The sequence below is a fragment of the Arachis ipaensis genome, chromosome B07 (assembly GCF_000816755.2).
Source record: "Arachis ipaensis cultivar K30076 chromosome B07, Araip1.1, whole genome shotgun sequence".
Lineage (NCBI taxonomy): Eukaryota > Viridiplantae > Streptophyta > Magnoliopsida > Fabales > Fabaceae > Arachis > Arachis ipaensis.
In genome coordinates this window covers 120824166-120841877 of record NC_029791.2, presented here as the reverse complement: position 1 = coordinate 120841877, position 17712 = coordinate 120824166, and the positions used below count along the sequence as shown (strand labels likewise).

General features: G+C 35.2%; 1 protein-coding gene across 1 annotated transcript; it reads left to right on the top strand.

The window, feature by feature from the left end:
- On the top strand, positions 5570-6721 carry LOC107607867. The gene has a single exon (XM_016309765.1). It carries the CDS (start codon positions 5570-5572, stop codon positions 6719-6721), a length of 1152 nt encoding a protein of 383 aa, XP_016165251.1.

The following is a 17712-nucleotide window of genomic DNA, read 5'->3' as shown; positions in this document are numbered from 1 at the left end:
CTTAGAAAACAATCATATAAAATGAAATAAGATAATACATACTTAAATTAACAATCATTGCTGTCTTGCTGACTATACAAAATGAAAGATATCTTATTATTTTTCATTCTTTTATAATGATTTAATTAAATTAACTTTTGTTCAAGGTAAAATCATATTCGAGTTAGCAATAATAGCTACTCATTAAAAAAAAACTAGATACTAGAACATACTTAGTGTTTTATTTTATTAAATATATTTTGTTTAGTTTTCTATATAAGTAAAAAATTAATTTATGATAAATCTAAACTTTATTACATTTTGTAACGGACTCAAAATGTCAATTGTGTCCACATCCCCTGCACGGATACCATTACCATGATACCCGTGACGACTGGCGAAACGGGTATGGGATTTTTTTATGTGGGCATTAGAGTGGGAGACTAGGTCATAATATCTTATAAGTATTTTTTTTATGAAGAGACTCGAATTCGTGATTTTTAAATGAATATAAAAAAAATATATTATTTGAATTATAACTCGTTGGCATGATATTTTATAAGTATTGATAAAGTATTTTATAACTAGTTGACCAAATTCAGTCAATCAAGACAACCCCGAATAAATAAAGTATGGGATGTTGGTTACTTCAATTAAGTGCCCAGTTAGCTGTATAGTACTTTAATATTTAGGGTTTTGTTTTTTAAGGTTATTAAAATTTAAAAATACAAAATAAGAAATTAAGATTTCATTAACTTTCTGTTTACATATATATGAAGAGTAATTAACAAAGATATATGAAAGTCTGACCCTTAAAATAAGGAAAGCAAAGCATAAGTAAATCAACTATGGGAATATCAGCTAGCTAACAAATAATCAATTAATATAATTCAAAACTTAAAATATAACTATTTATTGAATTGAATTTAAATACTGCAATCAATTTTTTCCTAAGCACATGATATTCAATTTTTTTTGGTCAATTAATAACACTAAATTTCACAAAAAATGCTAATCAATCTAATTTATTTTGAATTTGTTTATTCCTTTTCACAGTTTTTTTTTATTCTTCATTACAATTTAATTTAGAAAAATTGTGTAAATTTAAAGTTTTTATTTTATTTAAGTAAAAAGTCCCTTATCTATGTCAAATTGTTGTCATTTAAAAAAATTTTACTTTAGAGTCCTGCTATACATAAAAGTCTTTTTGACTTACAAGTCTTTTTGACTTACAAGTCTTACAAGTTGCTACACATACAGGCTTTTTAACGCGTTATTCAACCGTTTCCTATTTTCAAAGCGCTACACTCACCATGTATTATGAATGACTCTTCTTCTTCTTCTTCTTCCTCTTCCTCTTTCTCTTCCTCTTCCTCCTCCTCTTCTTCTTCTTCCTCTTCTTCTTCTTCTTCTTCGTTTTTTTTCGATTTTCATGGTTTCTTAAATCAAGCTTTGAAATCGTTTTGAAGATAATGAAACTTCAGAAATACACCCAAACGATTACAAAAATACACCCAAAAGATTACAGAAATACACCCAAACGATTATAGAAATATACCCAAAAGATTACAGAAATACACCCAAAGGATTACAAAACTACACCCAAAGGATTTAAGAAATACACCCAAAATTCGTTGAAGTACACCTTATGTATAATTCAGAACTATTTCTCTTTCTCCTCCTCATCTTCTGCTGCTTCTTCTTCTTCAAAAACGATTCAAGAGCTTGATGTCAAAAAACAATGGAAATCGAGAATAACGAAGAAAGAAAACAGAGAGAAAAGCACATAAATGAAGAAGAAGAAGAGGAAGACGAGGAAGAAGAACGTGTAGCAAGAAGAAGAAGAAGGAGAAAGAGAAGGTAAGAAACGAAAGAAAAGAAGAAGAAGAACAAGAAGAGGAAGAGGAAGAAGAACGTGCAGCAAGAAGAATAAGAAGAAGGAGAAAGAGAAGGCAAGAAACGAAAGAAAAGAATAAGAAGAAGAAGAAGATGAAGAGGAAGAAGAACGGTTCGAAGCGCGTTTTGAACGTTAGTTTTAATTGGACTTGTAAGGTTTACAAGCCTTAATCGCTTGTATGTAAAGAATTTCTGTTTACTTTATTATCTTTTCTTTTCTTAGCATCCATAAGTTATATATATTTTTTAGTATATTATAAATGTTACATTTCTTAATGATAAAATTTTTAGAGAGTTTATAAATGTGAGATATTCCTAAACATTTAAGCTAGTTTTTGGCATTAAATTAAACCCGTCTAATCTCAATTCTAATACTTTTTAAAATAAAAAGCTACTCTCTATTCTATTGTATTAGCTAATAAAAAAATTACTGCATAATAAAAAAGATGGAAAATATTAATTATTGGACAACTATCTGGTGGACTACTATCTTTTCTTTTCTTTTTTTTTTTTACACCAAAATTTGTTCCATTTTATTATTTTGTGTTCAAGTGAAGCCTACCTGCCCCATATTCTGATTCAGCAATGAACGAGTGTGATGTGATTCCTATTTGTGTTACTTTTCTCTCCAATTCGTGCATATGCAAAGCACTGTTTGTTATTCATGATTTGTGTTACTTTTCTCGTGCAATCTAACCACCAGGATTTTAACATATCAACACATTCTAGACTAAAGTGAATTTAGGTACTGTCCATTTGTCTTTCACATTCACATACACCTAATATTCACGGATTGAAAGCATGTAGCTGTTTTGGAAAGATTCAGTTAAATTGGATCAGAATTTTGTTACTGGCCATGCAGATTCAAATAAAATTGAGCTGCACAATTTTTGTTCTGAATAAAAGTAAACACTCAATTGAGTACGATATTTCATTATACGTATTAATTCGTTATAAAAAACCCAAAGCAAGTTCAAATTAAATAATGCAACTTTGATTCAATAACAAGAGCTTATGTAGGTTGGAAGGCAAGAGAGTAGGAAATATGATGAATTAAGAAAGTCAGAATTGATGAGTTACGTTTGTCACGTTGCTGAGAAAAATTCAACTTGTTGAGCTGGAAAGAGATGGGGGGTGTCATTGATTAGAATGTGGGTTGCGTTGTTTATAAGCTTAGGAATTGAATTTTTGGGACCATTGAGCAAATGGGAGTAACATTTTCAAATATGCGTCGTTTTCAAGTCACAGCCAAAGATATTTCCACCAGATTTGGTGGGGGCACCAATCAGTTAAACTTTTTTCACGGCACTCCACATGCATCTTTATCGTATATCCCATTCCTCCCTTCCTTCTATGCTTCCACCATTTTTTATTCTTTCCAAACCCTTAGGACAAGGAACAAACACTCAAATTATTTTTACCATTCTCTATTTATGTTACTCTTATTTACAAATTAGACAAAATATAGAAAGTATCGTGATTAAATATATATTTATTATTAAATTACAAAATATCTATTTGTTTTATAATAATTCTTTTTTGAAATAAAAAAACTCAACACATTAAAGTGGAACAACAAACAAAAGATCAAAAAAGCTCAAAAAGTTCAATCTCTTGTCATCTCTGACATTGAAATCAAAAAGATCAAAATCAGTTCACTTTTTGTAGCTTAAAAATGTCCTCTCTTATATGTCCTCAACTCTTGCTTCTCTTTTGTTGAAGAGCTAGCAAAATTTATAATTTTTGGTCAGCACTTTTAGCTATTAGGCCAAATTTTTTAGTTTAGCAATCTAACAATATATTTTTTAAATATTATTAACTAACTACTTGTCAAAAATAATAAATTATACTAATTCTTTAACATTTTTCATTTTTTTAATTTGATTGTAATGTTTAAGCTTCCACAAAGTTAATATTCTTGTATTATTAACATATATATTAAATAAAATTTATATTTTGTCAATAATAAATTCAGTATTTTTTTTATTATTTACGGCATCTTTTAATTCTATAAGACAAGAATTAATTCGTTGTTAATCAAAATTTTATTTAAAAATTTGTCATAACTTAATAAATTTTAATTTTATTTTTTTTTTAAGCAAACATGCAAACTAATTATTCAATCAACTTAAATTTGTTACAGAGGAAAGTATCTATTCTTGTCATTTCGAATGGTTTATAGTTTAGAGGCGCATAGGAGAATCAAAATAAAGGTGAAAGAACTCATATTCATCATTTAATTTTTTGGGGGAAGAGGTTGGAATGTTTCTAAAGAGAGAGCAGGTATCATGCGCCTAAAGCACTCCTTCTTTTGTCATTTACCTAATTCACCACAAACTTTTTCCTTTACTTTTCCCCTCTTTCCACAAAACAGAGAAAGAAACGCGATCCCTTTTTTCGCTCTAATTCCATTTCATTTTTGTCCATATATCTCAGGATTTTTTATTTAAATAAATAAAATAAAAGCATTAATTACTAAAATAAATAATTAATGAGATGGCATTGCATGTATCTTGTTTACACTGTAAACGAGATACATTAATTGTTCATGATGTTTACAGTGTAAACGAGATACTTGAAGTTGTGTCCCACCGGCTATAAAAGGATGTGTAATCCTTGGTATTTCTCACAAACTTTTCGTATCATATTTTTCACAAATACAAGGCATTAATGGTCAGTAGTAGTCCGTATATAGTTGTGCTTGTGTATCCCGATTGACATATGAGAAATGACGATAATGGGGTGACATTTGAGTGCGAGGAACCGATATTGTTTCGCACTCAACGTGTAAATACGTTGTCGGATTTGAAGAGTTTGATATTGAGCAGGCTCGGTGGTACAGAAGCGAGGGAGATCGGAAGGGTGGCGTATAGGTTGCTAGCCCCCATGGGTAATGAGTCTTCCAGTTTCGACTATTCCAACCACAAGGCGACGAGCATGTGTGAGTGATGTTCGACATCATGGTGGAGCAAGTGATGGAGCTGTCTGCAGAGCTGGGATACAGTGGCGATGGTCCTTCTGTACACTCGACCTATGTGCAGGACAACCGACCCCTTGCACTACCGCCCATTCATGTTGCTGTACCATTGGATCAGGCCGAGGAGTGCGAAGAGGAGTCGGACGAGGATTACGTGGCGGACAGTGGTGATAGCGACTTGTCCGATAGTGGGGATGAGAATAAGTGTGTTCCGGAGACACCCGTTCCGACTGCGGCCCGCCACGTCGTGCCTCCACCTCTTCCAATACCGGCACTTTCGGCAGTTCCGTCTCACTATCATAGTCTGGATTTGGACGCCATGCATGAGAGGACTCCGTTTCTTGACACGGGTGAAGAGGATTACAACCTAGACGGCGGTGTAGAGTTTCAAGTCGGCCACAAGTTTAGAAGCCGAGAGGCAGTGTTTCAGGGTATCAAGAACTACAGTATTGGAGGAGTGCGGAGTACCGAGTGATCGAATCGGACCGGTTAAAGTACCATGTGCAGTGTCGTCAAGCTGATAATGGGTGTCAATAGAGCCTCAGTGTGGCCCTTCGTCAGAACCTCGGATACTGGTAAGCTTAAGTTTACATGTGCCTTTCATTACTTCTATACGATATACTAAGTAGGTATACGACATGGCTGAAGCAATAATGTGTTGTTGTGTTCAGGGAGATTCGGAGGGTGGGTGGAGTGCATAGTTGTCTAGCACCCACCATGTCTCAAGACCATCGTCAGCTAGACAGCAGTCTGATCTGCCGGGTCATCTTGCCGTTGATTCAGTCCAACCCCTCTGTCAGCATTCTGGTTTTACAAGGAGCGGTCCAAGCAAGCTATCACTTCAAACCGTCCTACAGAAAGGTGTGGATGGCCAAGCAGAAGGCAATTGCACAAATCTATGGGGATTGGGAAGAGTCGTACAACAAGGTTCCCAAGTTGCTTCAGGCACTGCAGAGCTATTTTCCTGGTACCATTTGTGACTTACGCGTCAAACCATTCTACGATGGACACCTCCTGGTACGTGACTGCAGTATGTTCGACAAGGTATTTTGGTCTTTCCCGTCATGTGTCGAAGCCTTCAAGCATTGCAAGCCCTTTGTCTCTGTAGATGGTACGCATCTGTATGGCCGGTATGATGGTGTGTTGCTTATTGCGATGGCGCAAGATGGGAATAGCAACATCCTGCCTATTGCTTTTGCCATCGTAGAGTCTGAGAGTATCGAGTCATGGTCGTTCTTCCTAATTAATCTGAGACGTCACGTCACTCCACAAGACAGCCTGCTGGTTATCTCTGACAGATCTCAGGCTATCAAGGCCGCGCTTAGCTCTGATGATGGTGGATGGCATCCCTCCAGAGCCTACCATGCTTACTGCATAAGACACATGGCTGCGAACTTCATGACTCGGTTCAAATCAGCCGAGGGCAAGAGGTATCTCATTAACGCTGCTTATAGTCCAAGCCAGGCCGGTTACGAGTGGTACATGGATGCGCTGAGAGGAGTCTCGCCTACGATGGTTGACTGGGCTGGTCATTTCAGGAAGGAGATTTGGTTACAACATTGCGACAACGGGTGTCGATTTGGTCACATGACGACAAATCTGTCCGAGTGCATCAATGCAGTGTTGAAGGGCACCTGGTACTTGCTGATTTCTGCCATTGTGCGGATCGCATACGAGAGATTACAGAAGTTGTTCGTGACAAATGGCAGAGAGGCACAGTCACAGCTCGCTGCTGGATGCCGATTCTCACAGAAACTATTGGCCGCCATTGAGAAGAGCAGAGAAGGGATATCGAAGATGCGTGTCACTCACTGCGACAGGCGGGCATCGGTGTTTGTTGTCGAGGAGCTTGAGCCGTTTGAGGGATGAGGGGTGGGTCCTTCCGTGTTCGGCTATCGGACGGCACCTGTGACTGTGGCTTGTTCCAAGTCCTCCACTATCCGTGCCGTCACGCACTAGTTGGGTGTGCCGCTGCTAGCATAGTGTGGGCCTCGTACGTGCATCCTGTGTACAAACAGGAAGCTATTTTCAAGGTGTACAAGATGGAGTTTCTCCCTATCCCAAACGAGTTGTTGTGGGTGGAGTGGCATGGAACGAAGCTGTGTCCTAACCCAGTAATGCGTCGGAAGGCAACTGGAAGCAAGCATGGACCCATGCTTATAAATGGGGGACACTTGCCCCCAGTGTCATTTGATTTTTTTTATATATAATATGTGTTTATTTTAAATTTTAAATGATTTCACTACAAATAAACTAAGTCCAATTATTAAAAGTTTAAGATCATTTTTATCTTTTTATAATTTTGATTATTAGTTAACCTAATTAAATTGTCTTCTTCTATTTTTAAATCTCAGCCGTCACTCATTTATTCTCTTAAACCCTTTTCTTCGTTTCATATTTTCAACCTTCTTTTTCTATTCCTTGTCTAGTGGTCATCTTCTCTTCATCAAAAGGTAAATTTTAAATTCTCTATTTTATTTTATATAGCTCTCTATGATTCTATGTATCTTTCAATTTCATTGTTTCTCTTTTTGATATTTTCAATTGCAAATTTTAATTCAAACAATTATAGTTATAAATTATATATAATAAATAGTATTTTAAGAATAAAAGTGTTCACTAACTTTTTTTAATTTTTATATCTCCATATAATTAGTAATGTTTAACAAATTTTATTTTAGTGTATATATTTTTGTCCCCACTCCTAAAATATTTTGGATCTGTCACTGACTGGAAGGCCCGTGTCCACCAGGTTTCGGAATGATATGGATGAGACTGAACGACATGAGAAGCGGTGTGGCATGTGTAGGCAATACGGTCATACTAGAAGAGGATGTCCTAATCAGCCCACGAGAGATATGTAGGTCACCCTAGGGTTGTATGTTTACCAAAGTTGGCATGTATTGGTCTTGTTTTTATATAGTGCGTTATCTAATGTTGTAGTAACAATGGACGTAAAACATTGTAACTTCTAATGAAAGGTTTAATGACGTGCCCGTCCCTTTATGATGTGTTATTTTTTTTTTTCCTTGAAAGGAACAGTAACATAAACGTAAATGCTCATAAGAACAAGAATTTAAATATCAGTATACACAAACTAAGTACCACAAATGTAATTGTCCAATTAGAATCCAAATGTACATACCAAACTACTAAGTAATCAAAAATACATAGATAAGGTTAATGCAACTATGGTACAGACAATACTATAATCACTGTCTCTGGTGTAGATCCTGGTAGTGGCGCCTGTGCCCAGTGCCACATGGGGGAGGCTGAGCCTGTCGCCGAGGTCTAGCCAGTCAAGGATCCTGCTACATCTGAAGACGAGACGGTTGCCCTCTCCTGACGATGGACCTGTGGCAAACTGGTGTAACTGAATCTGAGTCTGCGGGTGTGGAGCGACCGGTGGGGTCACCTGAGGCTGGGACTGGCTCAGGTACATGCCATAGTCGTGGGAAGGGGGTATTGCATACTGGCTGCCTGGCCGAAGGCCCGTCCCGTATGAGGAGCCAGATGCCGGTGAAATCTTGGCATCCAACTGGAAGTCTGGGCAAGGGCTGATGGGTGATGGTCGTTCGCGATGCCAACTTCCATGCCTGTGCGAAATGACTCAACTAACCAATCCATGATGGGGGACTGCACCGTGTGTAGGAAAGCGTCGTCAATAAGAATCTCGTCAAGAAAGACATCCTCCTCCTGATGGGTCCCGGATGTACCTCCCTCGTGCCAACCTGGTGGTGATGTATCCCAGGCTGGGCGAGCCTGCTGCCCACCGGAACCGAATGAATGCCACGCTCCGTGTACGGATGGAGGGGGGAGGTGGAAGAGTCAGTCCTGTAGGTGACGTGACACCGTGAACTGGTACGTCCCCCAAATCCTCGTGACGGTCGAACTCCGCCTCCTCCTCTGACTCTGCGTCACTCCTAGCTTGTCGAGGCCTGGCCCCTCCTTCCTGACGGGGTCACTTGGCCGACGCTCTCTCTGGCCCCGCTCCCTCCTAGCAGGACGGCGAGTGTCCTCTCTGACCTCCTTCGCATGTCTCCTCCGATCCGGCATGCCCCTCAGAAGGGTAACATCGTCCCTCGGCTGGCTGGCTGTGGGCTGAATGTCGGGGGGCAACTCTACCAGCCTGGAGTCCTCCAAAACCTCCTGCCCAGATAGGTGCCTCACACGGCAAGCCCCACGCCACCAATCGTAGTACTCGCCGGTTGGCCTAATGTCGATCGTAAAGTGCACGGTAATCATGCGACCAGGCTCGAACCTCTGCCTCCAACTGTCGTACCACTGCTGGAGTCGCTCCGGCCACCAGACATCCTCATCACGACCAGTGGTGGTCAGATACCTATGGTTAGACATATTAAGTAAATAAAATAGTATGGCTTTCAGAACAACAACACAACAAGCAAGGTATAATTTTGAAGAAATTAACCACATTCATACCTGTCAAGATTCACTGGAATCCCAGGCATTGGCTGCTCCCTATTGAACGACTTTTTCCTCTACGCTGCCTGCTGTGCCACCACCGGAGGCCTGGCACTAAGGAGCTGCTCCACCATGGCCCACGTCTCCGTGTTGTACCACCTACCAAAGTTACGCAGGCACCCCCAACGGGGTTCCCGTGTGCACGTAGGCCCAGGTGATACACCACGTCCTGCAGGGTGATAGTCACCTGACCCCACGGGAGATGAAACGTGTGCATCTCCGGACACCATCGCTCCACGAGTGCTGAAATAAGGGAATTGTCAAATGTGAAGTCCCTGAGCGGCATTGTGTCGCCGAATCCGGCCTCAGCTAGATACAGGACGATGGCGTCCGGTGGAAGAAGGGTATGGTTGACTCGTCGGGGCAATAGAAGGCGAGGCCTCTGCGGAATGCAAAAATAAATTTTTAACCTCTAAACATATAATAATACATTTTTCTACTCTACTTAAGAATAACGTACTACTACTACTTAAGAACATACTACCATGTGTCTACTCTACTGTACAGCTGTCTCTAAATTACTTATGTCGGTAAGCAAATCCTAATTAAGTAAAAAAAATTGTACGCAAGCAAATATTGTTCTAAATTCATCATACATTCCAACCCCTAAGGCATTTTACTCAGTGCTTGTCACTACGCGACTACCCTAACAATGTCCACATACTTATTAGATTAACCGAACATAACACGACTTACCTCAAAGTCGGCTGTCCCGGCGTAATGGGAGGTCTCATTTAGTCTGTTGATGTCTCCATCGTGCCCCGCCTGGCGTGCCATCACCGTATCAGACTCAAATATGGTAGGAAACGGTTAAAAGAGGAGAGAAATAGTTTAACTAGGTCAAAGTAGGGTCCAGGAACATGCTATAAACGATTTCTATTTATAGGCGCCATTCGATCTTATCTCGTTTACAGTGTAAACGAGATAAAGGTCTATTTTGTTTACACTGTAAACGAGATAGCCATGACGCAGCTGACGTGTCATATCTCGTTTACACTGTAAACGAGATACATGCAATGCCATTTCGTTTACAGTGTAAACGAAATATGACTAATCGATAAATATTTTTAAATTTATTTATTTCGGTAATTAATGCTTTTATTTTATTTATTTAAATAAAAAATCCTATATCTCTTGATCTCAAAACTCTAGACTCTAGACGAACTACATAATGAATATTTAATTATGATGTAAAATAAAAAAATAATAATAAAAAAAAGCATGTACAGGCAAGAAAGTCCACCCAAGGCTAAGGCAAATTTCACGCAATTCATCTAGGTTATGGACCGTTACATTTGCTGATGTTCACTTAGGCTTAGACGAACTTAACCAAATTCTAAAAAATAAAAAATAAAAAAATCCTAAAAAATAAAATAAAGATATTTTCTTTTTTTGAAAATATTTTTTTTTTATTTTATAACAGTAAAAATTCCCTCATCATTGCTTGTGGGTTTTGTTAATCTGAGGCGGCTAAGACAGTTTTAACAACTTCTGCAAGTTCTCGTTTAGAAAGAGACTTTGTTTCTAGAATTTGCAACAATTTTATTGTGGAGGGTTATATTATAGATTCATAAATACATAACTCATACCATTATTTTTCTCTCAAGTTAGTGCTAAATTACTTGGCGTTAACAACTTAACATGGTTTTTATAATTCTAAAGGTAGAGTGATCTACATTACTAAGGAGCCAAGAAATTATTGTGCACGTTTATCAACTTTTAAATAACAGAAATGAAGTATTTAACATTAGGTGTACATTTACAAAAAAGAGTTGTTCGTCTATCATTTCAACCATTTGATGTGAACACAGGATGGTAAAACTTGTAGGCTTGAAAGATCTTCTTCACACACGATTTAGTGTGATATTTGAGGAAAATAATATTTCCTCAAGAACAATCAAAATGAATGGGACCAATTGCAAGCAATTACTAGACGTTACCATCAAATCGAATGGCTCATATATAGCTATCTTGTCATGCATTTAGTGCATTACTCATCTTATTGTCTTTTTCTCAAGTCTTGTGTGTAAAGATTATATACCTGTTAATAATTTACTATATAAGTTAAATTATTCCTTGTTTTAGTTTCATGTCCTCCAATCTTCAATTTTTTCTTGTAAATCACATATAAATTTTAATTTGGTCTTTAAATTTTATTTTAATTCCTTTTTCCTTGTAAATTGAATTTTTGCCCTCCCTTAAATCAATCCTAACTCCATCCCCGCATGTTAGGTGCCATATTAAAATTTCTGTAAAATTTTACGTGATACGCACCTAAATCCTAACAGTGACACGTTAACGTTAACGTTAACAACTTTTAAATGAACTAACAAGTTAACAAAAAATTAATCAAATTGACTCACATTTATTTCTTTTAAAAAATATTTAATTATTCTATCGATTTTATAGTTTATTAAATTTTTAGTTAAGTCATTATATTATATCAAATTTTATAATTAAATTTTTATCGTAATAAAAATATTAAAATTAACGAAATATTCTGTTAAACAAAATGAATATGCCTAATATTTTATTGAATATTTTATTTTATTTAATAGAATATTTTATTAATTTCAATATTTTTGTTATTGTAAAAACTTAATTACAAAATCTCATATGATAGAAAAATTCAATTAAAAAAATATATATAAAAATCCAATTAAAAATTCGATAAAACTACAAGACCTACAGTAGAATAATTAAACCTTTAAATATAAACAAAGAGGTTAAATATTTTAGAATCAAATTACTTTATACACATCCTGCTTTAGAAACCATTCAAACATGAACCTATAGGTAAAGTGTGGTAATCAATATATTATATTCAGTTTGAGTTTGATCTTTTGAACTAATACTTTAACCATAAATTGAGGGAGGTGACATCCATTAAAGTTTTATTAACCATAAAGAGAAAAATACTTTTTTTTTTTTCTTCTTGTAATTAAAGTGGTGTTGTAACTCCATGGTTTAACTTGATGGCTGCCGACACCCGCAAGTATGAGTGTTGACTCCGTCAAAGAGGGAGAAGGGCCCCCAGGCATTCATATGGCCATGTCCTTCTTTAAGAACCTCTCACTCATGTCTCATTCTCAACACTTCTTCAAACCCAAAAAGCTCTTAATCATTCATATCTATTTATTTTGTGTTAGACAAGTCAACTTAATTTGTTTTTAATAGTAGGTCACGGATGCTTAAAAAAATTGAAAACCACACAATATTTTAGTTTGGATTTAGCTTGTGTGAAATTGTGAACTTCACACAATCATCTTATGTATGTATATTAAAAATAAATTAAATAAAATTATTTAGACACAAATATATAATGACTAATTATTTTTTGTGTGCATATAATTTTTTTAATAAATCATCCACTAATTTAAATATTATTTTACATTATCCGTACATAGCAATTGAAACTTTTTAGCTTTAGGATCAGTTTTGAACTTTTGATTATTTTCTTGGTTTTTAATATTTTTTATGCAAATGAATTTGACCTGATGAAGAAAGATTTTTTTTTTGGGTATGCGTGAACATTTGGGTTATTATATGTTCATATGGGTATTTGGGCTGGGCTCAACATTAGAAGTTGTTGGGGGAAGGAGTGGGCCTAAGCCCTAAATAGCTTAAATCCTATTTTTGATCTTTTGATTCATTCTTCGAACCTTGCAAGAGTTAAGACTAAAAGAAGTGCATGTGAGGTTTAGGTCAGATGGTAAATGATATGCTTCTTAATATGCTGTGGATAAGACTAGAACAAAGATATAAAGTTTTGTGTTTTTGTATTCTGTTTGGTGATAAACTAGAACAAATTATGAAAATTTAATTTATTTTTATTTTTTTTCATTCAAAAAATTTGAGATGAAAAATATAATAATAAAAAATATAATTATGAAAAATTAACAAGAATAATGAAATAAAAAATAAAAATGAATTGTGTTTCTTGTTAGTGCCTCAGTGTCCTTCCTGTCAGGATGGATACAAAATATACTAATTCAGTGTCTCTAAACACATTGTCTCTGTCCATGTCTCCTCTACTAGATACGATTTTTTATGTCTTTGTGTCTCTGTCTCAGTGTCATGTCTCTGTAAACAAACACAGCCTTAGTGTTGTGTGGGTGAGTGTGTAATGTGAGTGTAATTTGGATTGATTTAATCATTTAGTAGTTAGTTAAATAGTTTGTTTAAACAAATATTAAGGGTTTTGAATCTTACTTTTAAATAGAGTTCAGATTCATACAAAAGTAGTCAATAATCTGTCAAATTAAAAAATATTATAAAAAATATAAAAATTTATATAAAATATAAATATAAATTTAAAATTTATTTAATTAATAAAAAATACAGTATTTCATACTTTTAAAATACTAGAAATGTTTTTTTCTGAAAATATAGAAGACATTGTTAACCAGACAAAGAAAAACGAATATGTGTTTATACTATCAATCGAGAAAGAGTGGTAGTAAACTAAGGACTTGTTTCGATGTGTTGCAATTAGGATGTCTAAAGAGAAAGTGACGGATCATCAGGCTTGACCTTTTAGATTTTCATTCCTTCAATTAATTAAAATATTTTCAACAAAAGATTTCATTAATCTTCTAACGGTGAAGCTTTTGCCACCTTTGTCGGGAACAAAATCTAGCAATCTCCAGAAGAGGTGAACCCAGATAACATACTTGGCGCCACAAGCATTAGACACCTAACAAGAAATGGAATTGACCCATAATGCAACTCTCAAATTTATGATTCAGATATTTGGATTCCAATCATGATATCCAAACAGATATTTTTCTAGTCTTTACTCCTATGATTTAACAGTTCCATCATTTTAACATTTCTTAGGTTGCGTTTGTTTGTTTTTGGAGATAGGATAGGACATGATACTAAGACAGAGACAATAGAACGAAGATACTAAAAATTATTTTTTGTGTATTATGTTTGGATACGATGGACAAGACACTAATGTAATATCATGTATTATGTTTGGATAGATATAGACAAAACTAAAATATTATGCAAAATGACTAAAATAGCCATGTAATTCCAAATTTTTTACATCAAGTACAAATTAATTTAATAAAAAATTAGAGTATGTAGGAGTACAGAAAATTACAAGAAGAATTGGTCTATGAACCAATAAGATAAAAATGGTATTAAAGTAACAAAATTAAGAATAAATAAAGTAACATAGAGTAGAAAAATGAATTAAGTCTCTGTTAATACAGCATGTCATAGAAAAGAGAGTGAACGATAAAAAATAATAAATTAATTATTCAATCAAATAAGAAATTCTAAAAAAAGAGTATCTAAAAAAAAAGAACGCAGAAAAAAAAAAAGAACTACGATATAGAGAAGAAGCTAAAATTAGAAAAAATAAGAAGAGATAATAGTAGAATAATAAAAAATATCTATGGATAGAAAGGAAAAAATTTTGATAAAAAAATCCACCTTTTTAAATTCCGTATCCATTATTGTCCTTCATAAAAGAGTGGATAAAAAATATAAAATAGTATCCTCTTTGTGTTTATGTCTCTACCTCCAAACACGTTTTAATCATTCGTTTCTCTGTGTCCTATCTCCAAAAACAAACACTACCTTATTTATATACTTCTTATTCAATATAAATTGTTTTATTGATTTCAACAAGTGTTTTATTACAATTATCTTTAAATTAATAATATCTAGGAATAAAACTACTCTAGCTTCTTATAAAGTTTTACTCAAAGAAATTGTTCGTATTTTTGTAGAGGTTATAAGCTTATGAATTCGGATATTCTAACTATTGGTAATGTTAGAATTAGGTTGAGAGAATAACATGCAAAATATTCCGGTACAAAACTAATCTATCTTTAATGTATACTTTTAATATCATAATTCGACAATTTTTCGAGTTAACGATTTTATTCACTTCTAATGACATACGCGTTTAGTAACGCATGTTTAATTGATATAATGAACTATTATTCTTATCTAGAACAGAAGTTGCAGTCAAAACTACTCTTGCTTTACTGGGATTTTAGCACCTAATATGAAATACAAAGGTTTTGGACCGGAGTGTAAAAATCTTCGTTTTTTTTCTGATGAGTTCTTTTCCCTAATTCTATGATTTTTTTTTAAAAATTAATTTCCTTGAAAAATCTCACTTCTTTATAAACTGTTGATCTCTATGGTCCACTTATAATTCTCTTCATTTATTAATGGAATTTCCACTTTCGAACAAAACAAAAAAGAAAAAGGAAGAATACACATATTTTTAAGTGGTTAGTTTTTTCCCACGTTAACTGCTTTTAATTTTGTCTCGCCAATATCTTCTGTATTGGATTATATTTATAAAGTACCAATTGTATTGGATTATATTTATATCTCTTAGTTAAGTCAAGAATTCATTCTCGTCTTTTTTTTTTCAAATTTTTTAAAAAATTAGATGAGATGAAACAGAATCATAAATTTGATAAAGTGATTAAGATGGCCGTGCCAAGTAATTAGAAAGGAAATTTTGACACCCACCATTTTCCCAATAATATATTGATAATCATAGTTTTGCCATATCACTAATATTTTTCCAACTACATATGCATGTACCTTACTAGGGATATTTTGGTAAGCAAAATTTAATGAGAAAAAAATAAAATTTTTGTTAAAGGATATTTTTGTAAGAAATAATTTGTTTTTAAAAAAAAATAGATAAAGTTAACATTAGTTAACACAATAAATTTAAAATAGATTAAAGAAGAGGTTTTTTAAAAATTATAAGGGAGGAGAATGTATATTTTAGGGATAAGTATTGTTTTGGTCCTTAATGTTGAGGGTCAGAATCAAAACCGTCCAAATGTAATTTTTGATTTAAAATCGTCCATAACATTTTATTTCGTATTAAAATCGTCCTTTTGAATAAAATAATTTTTTAAAATACAACAATACCCCCAATCTCCAACTTCACTACCGTTCATTTTACATTCCCTGTCACCACCATTCGTTCTCCATTCTCCACCATCGTCACCCCCTTATTTCCACTATCAGCCATCCGATCATTTTGCATTCTCCACCACCACTGTTCATTGTGCATTCTCCACCATCGTCACCGCCCCTAGTTCCACTGTCAGCCATTTCTTTCCACAACAACAATAACAATAGAACACACATTCAAATTCAAGAATCCATTATCAACAATAACAGAACATTCAAATCAATAATAACACAACATTCAACATTAAAAAAAATTCAAATGACATAGAAATCAACACAAGCAGAAATACAAACAGAAACAAAAAACAGAAAAATCGACATAAACAGAAGGCAAAAGCAGAAAGCAGAAATCGAATCAGAAACAGATGCAGAAGTTCAAGCACAAAGCCAAATCAACAAGCAGAAGCACAAATTCAACAAGAAGCAGAAGCAGAAGCTCAAGCAAAAGCAGCAAGCAGAGGCCAAAGCAAGGAGCAGATGCAGAAGCCGAAGCAGAACCACCGACAACTCGTGGGCGACGGAGCGACGGCGGCTGGGTAGATCGGCGGTGGCAGGAACCCAGCTCAGCCTCAGATTCCTTTCTTTCTTTCGCGCGCCGCCCTCCTCGCGTCGAGCTCCCCTTCCCGGCGACGCACTCCACGACAGCGGCAGAAGCATGCATGAACGGCGGCGACGTTTCTGGTGGCGGCTCGTGGGCAGATCGGCGACGATGTAGGTGTCGCGATGGTGGCGCCGGCTATGGCAGTGGCCTCCTCCCCTCCACCGGTGCTCCCTCTCTTTTTTCAGATCTCCTTTCTCGCTACTCATGTTCGGTGGCGAAGGACCCAACAGTGGCGGTGATGGCCTCCTGCGACGATGGAGACCCGCGGTGAAGGCGATGGCCTCCTCCCCTCCCCCCACCCCCAAAAACGCGTTTCCTTCCCCCTCCTTGTTTTCTTTTATTTTTTTAAATTTTATAATTTTTTTATTAAAATAAGGGTAGTTTAGGAATAAAATTTAAAAAGACGATTTTAATACGAAATAAAGTGTTATGGACGATTTTAAATCAAAAATTACATTTGGACGGTTTTGATTTTGATCTTCAACGTTAGGGACCAAAATAATACTTATCCTTATATTTTACAAATAAAAGGGAAGAGAGTGTCATTTTAATATCTCTCAAGAGAGGAGAGTGGAATTTTCTTTTTTTTTTATGATAATTTTTCTTTTGCCCATTTTCTAAGCTATATATATTGCATTAATTGATATAAGTTGCTTTTCGGTGAAAATGAAGCAAAAATTGAAAAAGAAAAAGACGATATTCTAGAGTTGTACCACAGCCTATAGATCATAAAGTGGATAACATAAAGTTACATGTAGCTATTGTAGCATGGTAGTAACCCTAGTACAAACAAAACTACTTTAATTTGGTGCTT